The sequence below is a fragment of the Primulina huaijiensis genome, chromosome 12 (genome assembly GCF_012295235.1).
Source record: "Primulina huaijiensis isolate GDHJ02 chromosome 12, ASM1229523v2, whole genome shotgun sequence".
NCBI classification, from domain to species: domain Eukaryota; kingdom Viridiplantae; phylum Streptophyta; class Magnoliopsida; order Lamiales; family Gesneriaceae; genus Primulina; species Primulina huaijiensis.
Window position 1 is genome coordinate 9,264,171 of NC_133317.1, and position 19,667 is coordinate 9,283,837.

The 19,667-nt window shown below is 34.5% G+C and overlaps 2 protein-coding genes and 1 non-coding gene across 5 annotated transcripts; 1 reads left to right on the forward strand and 2 right to left on the reverse strand.

Moving 5' to 3' along the window:
* Positions 1–2,023: 2,023 nt before the first annotated feature.
* On the reverse strand, positions 2,024–5,802 carry LOC140990468 (uncharacterized). Its single transcript, XM_073460172.1, has 12 exons — positions 5,530–5,802; positions 5,301–5,402; positions 5,142–5,199; positions 4,868–4,948; positions 4,690–4,764; positions 4,353–4,600; positions 4,177–4,248; positions 3,246–3,359; positions 3,079–3,160; positions 2,937–2,983; positions 2,414–2,495; positions 2,024–2,302 (listed from the first exon to the last, which is right to left on the reverse strand). Exons 1-12 carry the CDS (start codon positions 5,718–5,720, stop codon positions 2,207–2,209), a joined length of 1,248 nt encoding a protein of 415 aa, XP_073316273.1. The 5' UTR covers positions 5,721–5,802; the 3' UTR covers positions 2,024–2,206.
* A 56-nt stretch (positions 5,803–5,858) lies between these two features.
* TRNAY-GUA (transfer RNA tyrosine (anticodon GUA)) lies at positions 5,859–5,946 on the forward strand. The gene is given in 2 exon segments: positions 5,859–5,895; positions 5,911–5,946. It is a non-coding gene; the product is annotated as a tRNA-Tyr (tRNA).
* Positions 5,947–14,044: 8,098 nt separating this feature from the next.
* On the reverse strand, positions 14,045–17,920 carry LOC140990362 (uncharacterized). Of its 3 annotated transcripts, XM_073460033.1 has the most exons (8): positions 17,787–17,920; positions 17,362–17,613; positions 17,225–17,283; positions 16,312–16,371; positions 16,146–16,215; positions 15,284–15,353; positions 14,410–14,436; positions 14,045–14,232 (listed from the first exon to the last, which is right to left on the reverse strand). In XM_073460033.1, exons 2-8 carry the CDS (start codon positions 17,602–17,604, stop codon positions 14,183–14,185), a joined length of 579 nt encoding a protein of 192 aa, XP_073316134.1. In that variant the 5' UTR covers positions 17,605–17,613; positions 17,787–17,920; the 3' UTR covers positions 14,045–14,182. The 3 variants fall into 3 exon arrangements, 2 of the variants coding, with proteins under 2 accessions (XP_073316134.1, XP_073316133.1); XM_073460032.1 differs by lacking the exon at positions 17,787–17,920 and having other exon boundaries at positions 17,362–17,660; XR_012177638.1 differs by lacking the exons at positions 14,045–14,232; positions 17,787–17,920 and adding an exon at positions 15,463–15,598 and having other exon boundaries at positions 14,404–14,436; positions 17,362–17,669.
* Positions 17,921–19,667: the final 1,747 nt, after the last annotated feature.

Here is a 19,667-nt window from a genome sequence, read left to right on the forward strand (position 1 = left end):
GGAGCGGTATCATGCTAGATTGGTGGTAAAAGGTTATGCTCAGAAAGAAGGCATTGACTTCAATGAGATATTTTTTCATGTGGTTTGGCTTACAACAGTCAGAGTATTGTTGGCATTGTGTGCGATGTTTGACCTACATCCAGAACAACTAGATGTGAAAACGGTATTTCTTCATGGAGATCTTGAAAAAGAAATCTATATGCTCTAGCCAGAAGGTTTTGCTGAAAAAGGCAAAGAGAACTTGGTTTGCAGGTTGAACAAATCTCTATACAGTCTCAAACAGGCGCCGAGGTGTTGGTACAAGATATTTGATTCCTATATCATGAGCCTTGGATACAATAGACTGAGTGCAAACCCTTGTACATATTTCAAGAGGTCTGGTGATGATTATATCGTTTTACTATTGTATGTGGTTGACATATTGGTAGCATGCCCTAACAAAGATCAGGTCCAAGGATTGAAGGCACAATTGTCTAGGGAATTTTATATGAAGGACTTAGGACTAGCAAACAAGATTCTAGGGATGCAAGTTCACCGAGACAAAAGTAACAGAAAGATTTGGCTTTCCTAGAAAAATTATTTGAATAAAGTCTTGCAACGCTTCAACATACAAGATAGTAAGCCAATTTCGACCTCTTTTCCTGTTAACTTCAAGTTATCCTTTGAAATGTATCATAACAGTAAAGCATAGAGGATGGAGATGTCTCTAGTATCATATGCATCAGCAGTGAGAAGTTTGATGTTCGCCATGATATGTACAAGACCGGACATTGCTCAAACAATGGGATCGGTTACTTGGTATATGGCGAATCCTAGAAGAGAGCATTGGAGTACTGTTAAGAGGATCCTTAGATACATTAAGAGTACCTCAAATGCTGCATTATTTTATGGAGGATCAGATTTCACTCAGGGATTATGTCGATTCAGATTATGCAGGTGATCCTGATAAGAAAAAATATACTACTAGTTATGTGTTTTCACTTGTAGGGGAGCTGTAAAATGGGTTTCAAAACTGCAAACAGTTGTAACATTATCTACAATGAAGGCATAATACATGACAGCTACTCAAGCTTGCAAAGAGAAAATATGTATTAAAAGGTTATTGGAGAAATTGGACACAAACAAGAGAATGTTTATTTGTTTTGTGACTCGCAAGGAATCCATCCTTTCATTCCATGACGAAACACATTGGAGTCCAATTTTAGTTTGTATGGGAAGTAGTAGTAAAAGAAGGAAATGTTGATATGCAAAAGATCCATATAAAGCATAACATAGCTGATGTTCTAACCAAACCAGTGAGCATTGAAAAGTTTGAGTGGTGTAGATCCTCAAATGACCTAGCGAAAACTTAAACATTAGAGAATGAAAAGATTGAAATGATGTGTGGAGATGTGTTTGATTTTCAACAAACCTCCAAGTGGGAGAAATGTCGGTAAAGGTCATTAAATGTGGGTTGGAATTATTGGTGACAGATAAAGAATTGAATTGGTAGGCAGGCTTTGTTGAATAGGTAGGCAGACTTTGTTGAATATTACGTATCGAAGGAAACTGCTGATACGCGGTTTCACACTGACGAAGAACTCTATAAATAGAACTCACTCCCCTCATTCTGAAATCATCTCTTCATCGAGTTTCTTTCATCTTATAGCATTTGAGTGATTAGTTCTATAATATTTGTGAGGTGTTTGTTCTCCTGTATTAAGAGTGTATGTTCTATTTGGAAATACAGTTAGTGATTATATACCATAAAATATTATAATGAAATTATTTTCATCTTGCCCGTTGTTTTTACCCTAATAATTTTTTGTGGCTTTTCCATGTAAATCTCGGTGTCCAATTTATTCTTTATTTTCATATTATTATCTCAAGTTATCGCATGATACCGACACATATTAATTATCAGATAATAATCTCTCATCTGAAGTTGATACTTTTTGTTTTTAAAAATAATAAAACTGAAAAATTTTATAAAAATGGAGGAAAACATTAGAATTTTTTTTTATCATTGCTTAAAACATTAGAATTTTTTTTTAATGTAAACCATTAGAAGTTTGTTACACAGAAAGGCCGGAAGCTGTATTTCATCTCTCAATTAATAGGATTTTCCATGATTGTAGACAATTTTTTAAAGAGTTGCCTACATTGTAGATAAAATATACTCTATTTTTCCAAAAACGAAAACACAATGAGAAGTAATGACTAATGATCAAACAATCTCCTGAACAAGAGCACCAGTGATCAATCTGTGGTTCAACACAGCCTCTGCAATCGGCCTCTGTCGAAAGTCTTGATTTAGCATGTCCTGCACCAATTTATAGACTGAAAAACATGAGCAACCGCTAGGATTTCAAAATCAACGTCTAATGATTCTAGCAATAGTAATATCTTCCATGTGTTCAGAAGTAAAATGAACCTGAAGCAACTGCCAACCAGCGCGGTCATCGAGATCTAGAAATTTAACAGCTTCAACCAAGCGGTCATCGGCTAGACAATATCTGTGAAAGAGCGAGCAAACAAGCCTTGATGCAACCAAGGAGAAGTGTCCAGAACTTGAATATGTGGACAGAAAAACGATAATGCGGTGGATTTTGAAAGCAAGAAGAATCAGCAGGCTTTTGATTCTATTTCATTCCGGGGTTGGTCCTAGTTTCATTTTCCAGTGAAAAAAGCTATTACGAAGATTGAGTTGGACTGAAGGTGCACTTGTAAGTTCAAAAGGCCACATTACTCGAGACAGGTATATGAAAGAAATCATCCTAGTCCTCACAAATATAAAATTTCAGGTTCTACGTCCGCGTGTTCTTCGTGAACTCAAAACACCATGACAAAGTGGAAGATGGTCCACATTCAGAAAGATTGAACATTGTATTCATAGATATTTGTGATTTCATGTGTCATTTCCAAATGTCAAGGCAAACAACGTGTGCACAACTTACTCTCTCATAGCTTCAATATCAAGTCGGAATGTGTTCTCTAAAAGCCTCTGCAAATTTGTTGCATGAATTATGAAAACAGGAACAAAAAATCCAGTTGTTGAATTTAGAAAGAACATGAACTTAAAATGCATGCATGACTTACTCGCAAGGAAAGGCTGTCCATGACTCCTGTTTCACAAAATGGAACAAAAGCTAAGTACGCAAAAAGAAGCCCAGCTTCGTATCTGTAAAGAGCCAAAGATGTATCAGCATCTAGATAAATCTTTCAGAAAAAAATAGCTTGCCCCCTGTATTTGGAGAACAAGGTACATGTCATCTGCTATTCCAAAGGCTCGTTTCTCCAAAGGTGTGAAAGCAGCAGCAGCGGTCGCCCTTCTCCATAGTCCTTCAGATAGCATCGAACGTTCAGCAAGCTCAGAATACCTAGAAAGTAACAATTTTTCCCTCTTAGAACTAGGTTAAGCCAAATTATAAGCCATCTGAATGACTATTAATTATTAGAATAGGGATCCTCCTATCTCTGTACAATTTCTGGGCTCAAGATCCTTAAAGAGAGAAATGATCTCCAATCCTTTGATCTGGAACTTCCTCATTAATGCTAAGGTGTTTATTGTGCCAGGTCAAGAATGTAACATTCTGGCCTTGGCAGGTGAGGCTGACCTAATCTTATGGTTTTGGGACTAGATGGCAGTGACTAAAATGTAGTAAATCCACCATGGTCACATGTTGTAACATTCTCCATCCAAAACATTTATTTTCCAAGCTTTTCTGTTGGCACCCTCTCCGAGTCTTACAACACATTAGGCAAACAAGCATATGATTTAATTCATGCATTCATATTCACAAGTGCCGTATCGGTCCTCACTCGAGTTTCATGTTGCAGAACCGTATTAGGTGGCTATCACTTCTATAGGTGGAATTGAATTCCGAAAATGATAATAGAGTTAGATTTGCCTCAAGTGCAGGTGCTGAATACTAAAAAGAGACTAAATTCCAAGGCTTGTGAGAAGGTACAATTTCAAGCCAGCACCAGTTATGCATAAATCCGCATCATATGTTAGGCTATTGCGATCGCTAATTAGGTAAAAATATTGGGGGAAAACTATTTCTCTCCTCCGACAAATCCCACAGAAACAAGGTGACTAATCATGTTGGTTCTAAGTAAAAAGGCCTGAAATTCTGGCTAAAATCCACAGGCATACAATGTGTGCTTAACTTAATAATCTATATTAATGCATACCTTATATCAACTGAAAAGGCAAGATCTCGAAGCTGTGGAACTAGATAAGTAGCTTCTTTATCAACCATTGTGCTACCATTTGCAAAACAGACAGCTACATAATGTTCAGATGAGAAGAAAGATAAATTCTGGAAAGAACAAAAAATAGCAGTTCAACTGAAATATTGGATCTATACTTGACAACAACAGAAACAGGTCCAAGACTTTGGTGCAATCTGTCACGGTCGTGCATGTAGGCCAGGCCTCTCATAGCACCCTGAAGAAGTTTAGCAACATACTTCCTTCTACGCTTGAATATTTCATCTTTCGCGTAAGGATTCCAAGAATTTTGATCTCCATGTTCGCGAGCTTTGGACAACTTCTCACTCGTGACTTTTGCATAGTCAGCAGCAGTGTACTTTCCATCATTCCGGAAAGCAAGCCACTGTCGAAAATATGGGATATATAAGGTTTCTACAAACATAAGCACGAAAAAAACAGTTCATCAGGCAGCTGAATATCAGGGATAGAGACCTGTTCACCAGTTTTTGTCTCAAACCCTCCCAGAAGCATCTGGATATTCTGGCAGACTACGGCGTTAGAACTGCCCTGCATGCAAGTATACGTAAAGTAGTTAAAGAAAGGTCCATAGAGTTTAAATTCATCAGAGAGCGGGATTCAGATCAATGTTTAAACAAGAAACAAAAATTACTTGTAGGGAGGCATGTGCACTCAGCTCATTGGCAGCCATCAAGTCAGACTCGATTCCGCCAACTTGTTTTCCAGGATATACCTACATGACATCATGGTGTCAGCTTGGTCCGAGAAATTAGAGGATACAGTACCTAGAATCTATAGCGTGACAGTGCAATTTTGCACGAATTTTTCGTTGAGCTCACACTCCCATATGGCATCATATTCCAAAATATTAAAAGGGAAGCATGGCCTAAATACCGATGTCAATATTTTGTGAATAAACAAATCACCTTAAAAATAACAGGAGTTCGTCTAAGCGGACCTTGAACTATTCTTCCTTCATAAAGCCTGCAAATAGCGGTCACATGCTCTATAAGCGGCAAACATTTTGTAAAATCACATTCATGTTCATGCAGAAGAAACACAAAATAAAAAACTATCGTCAGCACCTGATCTTCACATCCCCTTCTCCAATATCTTGAACTCTCAATTTTCCCGAATCAGGGGCAGAAAATTCCAGGTCCATCGCGGATTGCAAACCACCCGAGTAACTGATTTTGAGGAAAACTCTTGAGTAAATGCTTCAAAAAGTACATATATTCATTTCTACATCAATCCGATCCCTTTGCAACAATACCAAATAATGATTAGGAAAACAGGATGAATCAGTTGAAAAACCTGGTTACATTAAGGAATCCATAGCTTCCAATCAACCTTCCAACCTCGAAAGAATCAGGATTCGTGATCAGGCTGGCATTACAGCATCTCGAAACCATCGGGCGATGGTTCTTCGGGGCTGAATTGGGGCTCAGTCCTCCTCCTCTAAAGAAGCAAACACTAGAAGAAACACCGGACGCTGATACAACCATTTCTCTATTCAGGGAGACCGAGTATGGCGCCACAGAAGTAAAGGATATGGTGGTAACGTGGTTGGACTTGGCTCCAAAAGGAAGGCCAATTACGAGATATTGATTTAAGTAAATAGAACTCTGAAAAGTTTGCATATACCGACCTTAGCTCAGTTGGTAGAGCGGAGGACTGTAGTAGTCTCGCAGTTAAATCCTTAGGTCGCTGGTTCGAATCCGGCAGGTCGGATTGTTTTATTTTTTTAAAAAAAGTGTTTTCTCAATTTATATTTAAATTAATTTTTTTTTAAAAAAAAATGATTCCATTGACTAAAAAGGTGTATTGATTCTACACATTTAATGTTTTTTGAGTTTAAAAATGACTTTTTTTATATACTCTACGAAATTTTTGAGATATTGAATATACATTTTTGTAGAGTTATAAAATAAGTCGAGATATCGATTCACNTGAGTGAATTTCTTGATTACCATTTGTAGAGCGAAAACGAAACGAAGCATCCTTCACGAGTGAGAGCAAATTAAAGACAATTGGAGCCTCCATTGTAAAAGTTGAATGATTGGAAATGGCTTGGGTAAATGTTTGAGCATCTCTTTCTACAAACCATTTCTGTCACCATTGCAGCTTCCTGAACTTCAAACACTTCCGACATGTGAGGGGAGAAAGACAAGAAACCACCCTGAAAACACTGTATTTTGGCATAGAACACATGGCCTAAACGATCCCGAGCCACTACACCCTATACTGAAATAATCCAGATAAGCGTCACGTGTTGCATCCACATTTAAACCTCGACGAACCAGATTGGCTCGTAGGGATGGCATTCATCAAGGCTCGAGAGGTAAAATGCCAAACAGGAGTATCTGGATTCTATGCCATTTGAAAAGTCAACAAGAATACGTCGTAATTCCTCTTGATCTACTTCCCAGAGATTATGGGCAATCATATTCACCCCGAAATCATCATGAAGTCACTAACCTTCATATTAACCTAGTCATGTCTGGGGGTTGTAATAGGCTTGAAAAGATTAGCGCGTAGAAGCCAAGGATCGTGGAAAACAGATATATCTTTGCCCGACTCCACTAGCCAGCGCAACCCCTTAGACAGCAAATCTCTTTTGATTGCTAACTTAGTGATCTATTGAGTTGTTTTGAGTCGTCAATGGAGCGAGTGACATAAGATTAGCACACTCCTTATTAACGACGAGTAACTCCCGTACCCATGATCCTATGTACATGGATGAGGGGTGACTTGATGTTGTGTTCTTATTATGGGCGGCCTCTGTTACTTCTGTTGATACGATTTGTTTGGACTCTGTTTGATAAATATTATTTTGTTATTATCATTCACGCATTGCATAATATTACATTTTATTTTACTTGGCATTGCTACATTTAATTTGTATTTGTCGTAATTTTAACACTTTATCGTCCTTTTTTTTTATATTATGGTTGTTTGTGTTGCCATAGCACCAAGTTATAGAAGATGAATTGACGTTTTTAGTAGAGTTGTTGTCATTGAGAGTTCTCGTACATTTGCATATTTACATAAACATGTATTCTCACAAATATTTTCCTCAAAAGAACGCCACTTACCTATAACCTCATCCATGAACAAGAGCTTGGATGTAAACAACAACTCCAAAACGCATCTGAGTCTCTGACACCACCCACAAAGAAAACGAGAGAGAAACCTTGAAGAAAGAAATAGATAAGACGATGAGTAAACCCTCTCATAGAACCCTCTAGAGAAACTTTTTTTTTTTCTAAATTAAATAAATTTTAAGAGTGTATAAAAATTTTAAAATATATTTGAAGGGCTTCGAGAAAAAAAAAATTGGTTACTTATTTTTTAAGAACTTATTTTAACAAGCCTGTGAATAATTGCTTTAATAAAATTTAAAAATAATATTCAATATGTTGAAAATTAATATTTAAAATGTGTATGTTGAATATTTGAATGTTGAAAATAAGAGTTGTAAATATTGAAAATTAGTGTGTGATGATGTAGGTAATGATGATTTTATTTTTGGATTATTTGTAAAGATTTTCTATAAATAGATCTCTCATTTGTGAAGAAAATCACAATTGAGTTGAGAGAAAAATATTATAAAATGTGTAGTGTGATAATTTTGAGAGTTTGAGATTTTTACTTTTTACCGTAAATTTTTACTTTTTCACAACACGTTATCAGCACGAAGATCTAAAAGTCCTCCATATTTTTCCAAGCTCCGAAACAGAAGAAAAAAGTAACAAAAGTAATAATATTTATTTTACTGTTTATTTATTTATTGTTTATATATTTAATATATAATGTTATTATAAATAATAAAAATAAATTTTTCAAAAAACTTGTTATAAATCTTGGGAGGATGTTAAGACAACATCTCACACTCCCGGTAAGGGATACGACAAGTATAAAAGCCTATAAGATTTTTAAACAAAATATCTTATGACATTTCATTATAATATTGTGATATGATATACATAATTATGTAAAATATTACTAATATTATGTACACCATATTATTATCATAAAATTATACCAATACATACATTTATTTTCTTGTACACCAACGGTCATAAACGGTAACAAAACGGCTAGTTTTCCCTATAAATATGATATCACAAACACATTCAACCACTCCAACTTTCTCTTCTTCTCTAAAATTATTCTTCATCAAATTTTTGAAGAAAAAAGAAGATGGCTTTCACAAAGTTATTTTTAATTATTTTGGTTATAATACTCACAAATCTTGTACTTATCGGAGAATATCCTCCTAGTGTGTTTTCTTTATTTTTACGAATGCTTGTATTTGTTGTTTATCCATTACTTTGTATTGCAATATTCATTAACTAATAAAATGCATGATAATTTTTTTAATACCACCATGTCAAACTTGACAAAGCTCGAATTTGTTGCACTCGACATTACGGGGAAAAATTATATGCCATGGACTCTCGATGTAGAAATGCATCTTGAGTCATTAGGTCTAAAGGAGACCATAAAAGAAAATGGCATATGCACATCACAAGAAAAGGCAAAAGCCATGATATTTTTGCGTCGACATCTCGACGATGGATTAAAATGTGAATATCTGATTGAAAAAGATCACATGACTTTGTGGAAGGGATTAAAAGAAAGATTCGAACATATAAGGGAAGTTATACTTCCGACCGCCCGGGATGAATGGAATACGTTGAGATTCCAAGATTTTAAGAAAGTCAGTGATTACAACTCTGCGATGTATCGAATAATCTCGCAACTGAAATTTTGTGGGCATGAGATTACTGAATTGGAAATGCTTGAAAAAATATTTTCCACTTTTCACGCATCGAATATAACTCTACAAGAATAATATAGAGTGCGTGGATTTTCGAGATATTCTGAACTAATCGCATGTCTCCTTGTGGCGGAAAAGAATAATGAGCTTTTAATGAGAAATCATCAGGCACGACCCACTGGTTCAACGGCATTTCCTGAAGTAAATGTCGTAAGCAAAAATGAATTTAAACCTGGAAACCAAAATCGAAGTTATAGACAAGATTTTGGTCGAGGACAAAATCGAAGTCGTGGTCGTCGACGTGGACGTGGAAGTGGTCGTGGTCGTGGTCGTGGACGCGGCCGTGGTTTTGATAATAATCGAGATAGTTATTTCTATAACTCATCTCAAAAGAGCGTCCCAAACCATCCACTGAAAAGGCATCAAGAGAATATGAGTGTTAATGAAATCACTCAAAAAGATTTGAAAGTTCTTGTTTCAGATGTGGTACTCCAGGACATTGGTCCCGTATTTGTCGAGCCCCTGAGCACCTTTGTAAACTTTATAAAGAATCAATAAAGGGAAAAGAAAAAGAGACCAACTTTATTGAACACAGTGAACCTTTGAGTGGTTCAACTCATTTTGATGCTGGAGATTTTCTGATTGATTTCTCAGATAATGATAAATTTGCTGGTAGAATAAATATGTAAAATATTTTATTTTTTCATGTACTCGTATGATAATATTTTATAGTGTGTTATATTGTATTGTATTTTATTGTCAGTAATTTTATTTCATTACATATTTTTTTGAAGTTCAAATATGGAAAATGCTATGAACCAAGCTGAAGCTTGCATACCTGATAGTGGTACAACGCACACTATCCTCCGAGATAAAAGATATTTCTTGGAACTAAAACCAACAAAAATAATGGTGAATACAATACAGGTCCTGTAGACTTGATTAAAGGATGTGATAAAGCACAATTTTTGTTACCTAATGGTACAAAATTTTTTATCAATGATGCTTTGTATTCACCACAATAGAAAAGAAATTTGTTGAGTTTTAATGTTATATATTCCCATGGGTATGATACTCAAACAATGAATGAAGGGAATGAGAAATATATGTGTCTTACCACATATAAATCAGGAAAGAAATATGTGATTGAAAAACTACCAATGCTTCCTACTGGATTGCATTATACACATATAAGTCTCATTGAATCAAACATGATAGTTGATAATTCTTCAATATTAACCAATTAACATGATCGATTAGGACATCCTGGTTCAACAATGATGCGAAGAATTATAGAAAATACACATGGTCATCCGCTGAAAGACTAGAAGATCTTTTAGAATAATAAGTTTCAATATAAAGCATGTTCTCTTGGAAAACTTATTATAAGACCATCACCAGCCAAAATCCAAACTGAATCACCAATGTTTTTGAACGTATTCATGGTGATATTTGTGGACCAATTCATCCACCATGTGGACCATTCAGATACTTTATGGTATTGATTGATGCCTCCAGCAGATGGTCACATGTATGTCTATTGTCAACTCGAAATGTTGCATTTGCAAGATTACTTGCTCAAATAATAAAATTAAGGAATCAATTTCTCGATTATACAATCAAGAAAATTAGACTTGATAATGCTGGTGAATTTACTTCCCAGACTTTCAATGATTATTGTTTGTCTATGAGAATCATTGTTGAGCATCATGTTGCTCATGTACATACACAGAATGGATTGGCTGAATCATTGATTAAACGTCTGCAAATGATTGCTAGACCAATGATTATGAAAACAAAGCTCCCTATTTCTATATGGGGACATGCAATTTTACATGCCGCTGCATTAATTCGCATCAGACCAAGTGCATATCATAAATACTCCCCATTGCAGCTTGCATTTGGTAAAGAACCAGACATTTCTCATCTGAGAATTTTTGGATGTATGGTGTATGTGCCTATTGCACCACCTCAACGAAAGAAAATGGGACCTCAAAGAAAGATTGGTATTTATATCGGTTATGATAGTCCATCAATCATTCGATATCTTGAACCTCAGACAGGCGACGTGTTCACAGCACGTTTTGCTGATTGTCATTTTAATGAGGAAATCTTCCCAATGTTAGGGGGAGACAAGAAACATACCGAAAAAGAAATTACATGGTATGTATCATCATTGTTACATCTGGATCCAAGAACAAAACAATGTGAAAAAGATGTACAGCAAATTGTGCACTTGCAAAGAATAGCAAATCAAATACCAGATGCATTTGCAGACACAAAAGGGGTAACTAAATCATATATACATGCTGCAAATGCCCCTGCTCGAATTGAAATTCCGAAGAAACAAATTGAAGATAGTCATGATGTCATTAAACGCCTGAAGCGTGGAAGGCCAGTTGGTTCCAAGGATAAAAATCCTCGAAAAAGAAAATTCATAGAGAAACACAATGATCACAAAATAGAGAATGATGTTCCTGAAGAAACACATAATGATCACAAAATAGAGAATGATGTTCCTGAAGAAACACATGATGATGAAAATGTTTTGTCAGAACCACAAACTGACGAGAATCATGAAATCTCTATCAATTATATTAATACTGGAAAAATATGGAACCGAAAAGATATAGAAGAAATTGATGATATATTTTCTTATAATGTGGCAATCGACATCATAAATGATAATGAAGATCATGAACCAAAATCTTTTGGTGAATGTAAAAATCGGCAGGATTGGATAAAATGGAAAGATGCCATCCAGGTTGAATTGGATTCGCTAAATAAACGTAATGTTTTTGGACCTATAGTCCTTACACCTGAAGGTGTAAAACCTGTTGGATACAAATGGGTTTTTATTCGAAAGCGAAATGAGAAAAATGAAATAGTAAGATATAAAGCTCGACTTGTTGCACAAGGTTTTTCTCAAAGGCCTGGAATTGATTATGAAGAAACGTATTCTCCTGTGATGGATGCAATTACGTTTCGGTATTTGATTAGCTTGGCAGTATCTGAAAATTTAGAAATGCGTCTTATGGATGTTGTTACAGCCTACTTATATGGATCACTTGATAGTAATATATATATGAAAATCCCTGAAGGATTTAAGATGCCTGAAGCACAAAGTTCAAAACCCAGAGAATGTTATTCTGTGAAATTACTAAGATCATTATATGGGTTGAAGCAATCCGGCAGAATGTGGTATAATAGGCTAAGTGATCACTTGATGAAAAAGGGATATGTAAATAATTCAATATGCCCTTGTGTTTTCATTAAGAAAACAACATCCGGATGCGTAATTATTGCTGTATATGTTGATGATTTAAACATCATTGGAACAAATAAGGAAATTCAAGAAGTTGTGTCATACTTGAAAGAAGAATTTGAAATGAAGGATCTTGGAAAAACCAAGTATTGTCTGGGTTTACAAATTGAACAAAAAGAATGTGGAATATTTGTTCACCAGACAAATTATACAGAAAAGATCCTTAAACGTTTTAATATGGACAAATCAAATCCTTTAAGTACTCCAATGGTTGTTAGATCATTAAACATAGAAAAGGATCCATTCCGTCCATGTGAAGATGATGAAGATATTCTTGGTCCAGAAGTACCATATTTAAGTGCTATCGGTGCCCTTATGTATCTTACAAATTGTACAAGGCCTGATATATCTTTTGTCGTAAATTTATTGGCAAGATTTAGCACATATCCAACAAAGAGACACTGGAACAGAATTAAACATATATTCCATTATCTACGAAGAACGACGGACTTGGGACTTTTGTATTCAAAAGATGCTAATCCAAGTATAATTGGTTATGCCGATGATGGATACTTATCTGATCCACACAAGACACGTTCCCAAACTGGATATGTATTTACTCGTGGAGGCACTGCAATTTTTTGGCGTTCACAGAAACAAACGCTCGTAACAACTTCATCAAATCATGCCGAGATTATTGCACTACATGAAGCAAGCCGTGAATGTGTGTGGTTAAAATCAATGACCCAACATATCCAAATCTCATGCGGATTATCATTCGACGAGAAGCATGTGATACTATATGAAGATAATGCTGCATGTGTTGCTCAAATGAAAGAAGGATACATAAAAAGCGAGAGAACTAAACATATTCCTCCTAAATTCTTCGCATTCACCAAGGAGCTTGAGAAGAATAAATGTATTGATGTTCGTCACATTCAATCAAGTGAAAACTCATCAGATCTCTTCACAAAGGCACTTCCTACGACAATATTCAGAAAGCATATATATAATATTGAGATGCGCAATCTACGAAATTTGTGAAGAATTGTTCGTATCAACATGAGGGGGAGTTTACGTGACTGCACTCTTTTTCCCTTACTATGGTTTTTATCCCATTTCCTAGTAAGGTTTTTAATGAGTCAGTACAAAAAACACGTAATGAAGACATCATCGTATCATGATCATCATCACAAGGGGAAGTGTTGAAAATTAATATTTAAAATGTGTATGTTGAATATTTGAATGTTGAATATTTGAATGTTGAAAATAAGAGTTGTGAATATTGAAAATTAGTGTGTGATGATGTAGGTAATGATGATTTTATTTTTGGATTATTTATAAAGATTTTCTATAAATAGATCTCTCATTTATGAAGAAAATCACAATTGAGTTGAGAGAAAAATATTATAAAGTGTGTAATGTGATAATTTTGAGAGTTTGAGATTTTTACTTTTTACCGTAAATTTTTACTTTTTCACAACACAATAAAGACTTACTATTTTTTCTTATTTATTCAAAAAAAATCATGCATGATGATTTTTAATATCTTGTCTTTTTTATAATAAAATGTCAAATGAGGTATACATAGCACTTGTTTAATCCCTCTGTCATATTATAGTCCACAAGTAATGGAAATCGTAGAAGTTCACTTCGATACAAGGCTTTGCAAGCACAAGGCATAACAAGTTCAACACTTATAATCATAAATAACATGATTTCAATTATGAGTCAAAGGAACAATAAAGATCCCTCCCCAAAACAATGATTCATGTCTCTAAACTTTGTTGTCATCATAACAAGCTGCAACAGCAACACTATGTTAGAAAGTTGATATCCCCGTTTTTTCTCGTCAAGCGGAGATCTTGCCAACTTCTTTGTGTAGTCTTGAGATCAATGATGATATGATCAAATTCGAGCTATAAAAGCTTCAATCCACCAGTCACATCGTCGACTAGGTCAGCTGGCCCTGCATACAAATAAAAGAAGAGTTGATACTTATTAGTATGACTCGACAAAGTGAATTTACACAACTCTGTGTGCTGACAGGAGACGCAATTTCTCATAAACTGAGCGTAGACCCAGATAACCTTGCTCCAGCTTTGAGAACTGAAAGTTACATGGAAATAGAAAATGTGAACCTTACCTAGCACCGCCATCACCGTCCTTGAATCTGGAAAATTTGGATGGAGAATTGAGTGGTAAGCAATAAACGTAATCCAGAATAAAAAAATGCAATTTAGTTCATAAATATGTTCTGATAAAAATATGAACACAGACCTAAAATATGATCTGTTGAAATGCGGATATTTTCCTCAAACTCTCAGCTAAAACAGAATCTTCTCTCTATCTCAAAAAATGTGATAACTTTGCATGTTCATTTGGAGGTTGGATTGCTATAGAATTCAAGTTTAAAAGCGATAGAATCTGTTCATATTGATGTAAAAAAGTAGGCAGACATCCTATTTATCAGTTTACAAGCATTTATTGCTTCTGTTCGTTTTTTTTTTCCCCAACTAAAAACCGAATCCATCCATAGTTCAACTGCAATTAAAAGAGCAGATGTAAGCAGCCCTAATTAATAAACTAGGCTTATTTTAACCAACTAGCAGTTTAGGCTTCAGTCCAATGAAATTATCTCAGAAATATATATAGCCACCATAGTTAATTGTGAAAAGCTCACAATTATTAATTATAAAAACCTGAAAATTCGAATAGGGCAACGTTTTGATCATCAATTGAAGCCATTAAAATGTTCAGCCAGTACGAGGTAAGTGTTACATGGGTGAATATTTCTTTTCATTGGTTGGAGGGCGGGGGTGGGAGTCGTGCTTTCCCTCTTTAAATTAGGTTTCACTACCTTGAAGTTCATCAAAATAAAGTAGCATGGATACATACACGAAGGCAGTTCAAGTAGGATTATTCAAATTAGTTTCATCGTATTTCTAAAATGGAAAAATTGTCACCTAGTGCATCAACATGAAACGATTCACGCGAAAATAAATAGCTATATAACTCACTAGGGGCGATCTGTGTTCTCCCGGCATCAATAGTGATATGTGTTGGTATATTCAGCGACTTTGCCCTTTCCTGCAAAAGTTAAAAAACATTAGCAGACTAGAGATGATAAAGAATATTACATCATCGTGATAGAACTTATATCATGTGATGAAGTATATGATTTATGGATATTCCATACGGATCAAGTTTCTATACAAAATGAGGGATGATTATCTTGAGATGTGCACATTAAACTCTCAAAATGAAGTTAGTGCATCCTCAAGAAGGTAAGCGGAAGCATCCAGTTTGATCATGAACATAGTTTTGTAGTTTTCCTGCACAAGAAGAATTTAGATCATGTATATACCAACACCGAATTCTATCCTTTTTATTTGAGATGGTGTTCAATACATAATCTGCCAGAAGCAAATCACCAGCATCATAGCTTTTTCCACCAAAAAGGGTTCATGAACGGAGCAGGTCGAATTTTAAATTGTGAGTTATCTTGTAAGGAATTGTGTTTATATTTGAGACAGTAAATTGATATTTGATACTCAAGAACTAAGAATTTGACATTTTATCCATCTTATTTTTCTTTCTACAACAAATGAATCGCCGCCTATTCAGAATACTTCCAGTTACCATGTGATTGAAAGAATAATTCACTTACTCTATCCTTCAATAAAAATTCAACACACAATAATACAACACTTACAGTTGCTTTCTTCAGTGTTTATTTATTCCTTGGGCTGTACTAAGCACTGTAGTTGAACAAAATAACATAGCACTATTTGCATATTGTATGATGCCGTGCATGAGACTAAACCAAACACCTATGTTTAGTAACATATAATTGAAATTCTTCTTAGTCGCCATTCTGACCTGTAAAACAAGCATATCATCTTCACTTTCAATTTTTACAACCACCTTTACCTGCCCGCACATCTCCCACCTGCACAAAGATCAACCTTAAACAGTAAAAAATTTGAAAGCAACCATTTTAATTCAAATTGCATGAAAATTATTTGGAATCACGTCTTAGAAGTACCTGTTCAACGACTTGGGTGCCCTGTTTAAAAGTTTCTTATACAGACCCAAGGTTGCATGACTGTACACAATAAAACAAAAAGTGTACTTTTAAAAGTAAATCATCTTTTAAGAAATCATTCTGAATAAGAAAATAAACACTTTTGAAAAGTTATTACTGACTACAGGAATAAGTTTAAACACTTGTCAATATTGATAACCATGAGTTCAAGTCCGATTATTTCACATCCCCACAGATAAAGCACAAGAACCAAAGAATATAAGATCAAACATTTTGTTAAGATTGAGACTTGAACCTAACTCAACCCCAAAAGCTAGCTCAAGGGGGAGGATTGTCCAAGTCTATATATACAACTCTAAGGTATTTTATTCAACCAATGTGGGACACTAACACACCTGCTCACGCCCAGGAATGAACATCTGGAGCGTGAAGTTTATAAATGACCCAACTATGGACAGAACGGGTGGCCCAACTATGGGCAGTCCAACACATAACGGTAGAACTTGGCTCGATACCATGTTAAGATTGAGACTTGATCCTAACTCAACCTCAAAAGCTAGCTCAAGAGGGAGGATTGTCCAAGTTCATATAAACAACTCTCAAATATTTTATCCCACCGATGAGGGACAACTAACATGTTTCCCTTCCATCATAAACTACAGAATCTAGTGTGTCATTCTTCCTTACAATTCTTCCGTACATTTACACGTTTGAAGTCCATTCCTCTTATTTATATTTACAATACTATTTTGTTGAGGTTCCCACAACGAAATATATAGATTTAATTGGACAAAAGAAGATATTATTTAAAACTATGAATATAATATTTATTTTCTCCTTCAATATAATTGATATCTACAAAATACATTCAGTTAGTTTACTCATATAACAAACCAACTATACCATAAATTACCTGCATTGGGCAGCAATCTTCCCTTTCCCCATTTTCAAGTCATTTCTCACAACTAAAACCTTCACACAAATAATAAACTATTAGACCTTATGACGCATATGACACCACACTAATCAAATAAAAGCAAACACAATCACCATTTTAAAATCTTCCAGAATTTCCGCCAGTTTTTCGACCTCAAGTGGTTGTTTACCCCCATTCTTCTTCTTATTCTTCTTATCATCATTCACGGTAATCTCAGATTCTTTGGATGATAAGAGTAAACGAAAAGCTCGAGCCGAACGGCGCGCCCCCAGCAGGCACCCCAGAGCAAAACAACCCGCCCCGATTAGGAACGCGCTAAGCCAACTCATCCCTATCATATCAACCCCCCAAAGCATAAATCCACACTGCATTCAGATCACCATTATCTAAACAACTTCACAACAACAGTACGCATTGAAAATAAAAAAAATGTATACATAAACCGGAGTGAGAAAGAAAATTTGATCAGATATTGAGATGATCGTAATTTTTCCACGATTTTCAGCGAAGTAAACGCGCGAGGAGGGGAATAAAGTACCTGTACTGGGGAGCTTCAGGAACAGAGCACCGGAGTACACGATTCGATGGCAGGGTTCTAGCGAATCAAATACGACGGCGTTTGATGTCAGTGTGGGGAGAGAGTCTTTCAGCTCTTTCACACGGTAATTATGGGTTTAGTATAAATTATTATTTGATGTGATACTAATAAAAACTTATAATTATTCGTGTAATACTAATAAAAACTATAATTAATATAGTTTAGATTAATATATAATTTTTTTAATTTATTTTTTAAGATTATTTGAAATATTTTGTCATTTATTTGTATTAGATGAATATGTCATAGATTTTGAGTTTGAATATGATACAAAAAAATTTTTGAAGATATGTGGAGATGAATAAGAAGAATTAGATATTTAAGTTAAAAAAGTCTATGAGCTAGACGGCCATAGACGGTGGGTGGTCGTCCGCCTATAATTTTTTAAAACACTTATTATAATTAAAAAATATTTATATTATAACAATTTTTCTTAAATGTATTCCTATTAGACATTCTCACGAATATATACAGGTCGACTCGATTCATATATAGAGTAAAAAGTAATATTTTTGGCATAAAAAAAAATATTTTTATAAGTCATATCGATTTTCATAAAACGGTCTAATGAGAATTTTTGTAAAATTTATATAATTACCAAGAGAATTTTAAACACCCTACCCAATATTCAAATTTAAAACTTATCAAAAGATTCTTGTCAGGTTGAAAATATCATATGTTTTTGTGATTATTGTAAAGCTCTCATATCGTATTATCGTAAATCATATTTTGATTTTCGATAATTCATGATATTTCTCATATTATCGAGTATATAAAGTATACAATTGACAATGAAAGTGAGAAAATATATTGTCATAATGAAGTATTATATTTGTAATTGATTTATGTTTGAAAAGTATGTTGAACCGTAAAAGAGAAGTGACATCTGTTATGGTTTCTAGCATAATAATATGAATATTAGTTTAAATGAGATGAAACTAATTTCATTATAGAGATAATACATAGCATTAAAACTTTTATGTTTTAAGTTTTGTCCAAATCTATTTGAAAATATGAGCAAAATCATCCTGAAGTGTGTCGTGTATATAAAAGTTTCTGCACTAATATATTTTAGGACAATTGGCATAACTTTTGTGTAATGAGTTCAAATTGAGTGAGATTAACGACAAATGAAAGCTAAAACATAGAGCTACAATTTTTATGTTGACAACTGTTGCTAACTCGAAGTGGAAAATAGAGTTTTAAACATAACAAAACATACACTCGCGCAGTGAAGACGCGTGCCCGCCCTCAAGCCGAACACCTTCGAAATCGTGCACCCATGCCCACAGCCTTACTTTCATGAGATTTAAGGTTGATAAATATGGTTTTTGGCCATTGTTTCATTCATTTTTCCTCTCAACCTGCAAAGAAAGGTGAGAAGTCAAGCTCTATGAATCAAACCCACATCGAAACGTCATTGAAACTCAAAAAGAACATATTCGAAATCCTCATGTTGATAGCATTCTTTTGATGCAATTTTTTCTTTGATTTAATACCTTTATTTATTGAATTGATGAAATAACATGTATTGAATTTGAAATCAATATATGCGATACAATAGATGACCAGAAACTAACTTTCAGAGTCAAAATTAAATTATATTATGATTTCAATTTTATATGAATTTTCAAAGTTTCAAAATATGGCACCCCAACTCAGGTCTTAGTGTAGAGCCCAAAATCAGTACACGTAAAACCTATGTATTTATTAAATTGTTAAATTATTTATTTAATCTTTAAAATGATTTTTAACGATGCATGATTTACGATTTTGCATTATTTTAAATTATTACATGTTTATTTGATATACGTTAAAAAT

Coding starts and splice junctions, on each gene's coding strand:
- LOC140990468 (XM_073460172.1), bottom strand. CDS start 5,720: ATGGTTGTATCAGCGTCCGGTGTTTCTTCTAGTGTTTGCTTCTTTAGA. Junction 4,765..4,867: donor GTGCACATGCCTCCCTACAA/GTAATTTTTGTT, acceptor ACTTGCATGCAG/GGCAGTTCTAACGCCGTAGT. Junction 3,161..3,245: donor TTTGGAATAGCAGATGACAT/GTACCTTGTTCT, acceptor GGCTCTTTACAG/ATACGAAGCTGGGCTTCTTT.
- LOC140990362 (XM_073460032.1), bottom strand. CDS start 17,619: ATGCAGTGTGGATTTATGCTTTGGGGGGTTGATATGATAGGGATGAGT. Junction 15,354..16,145: donor ATGATATGCTTGTTTTACAG/GTCAGAATGGCG, acceptor TAACTTTTGCAG/GAAAGGGCAAAGTCGCTGAA. Junction 14,437..15,283: donor GAGAACACAGATCGCCCCTA/GTGAGTTATATA, acceptor CAAATTTTCCAG/ATTCAAGGACGGTGATGGCG.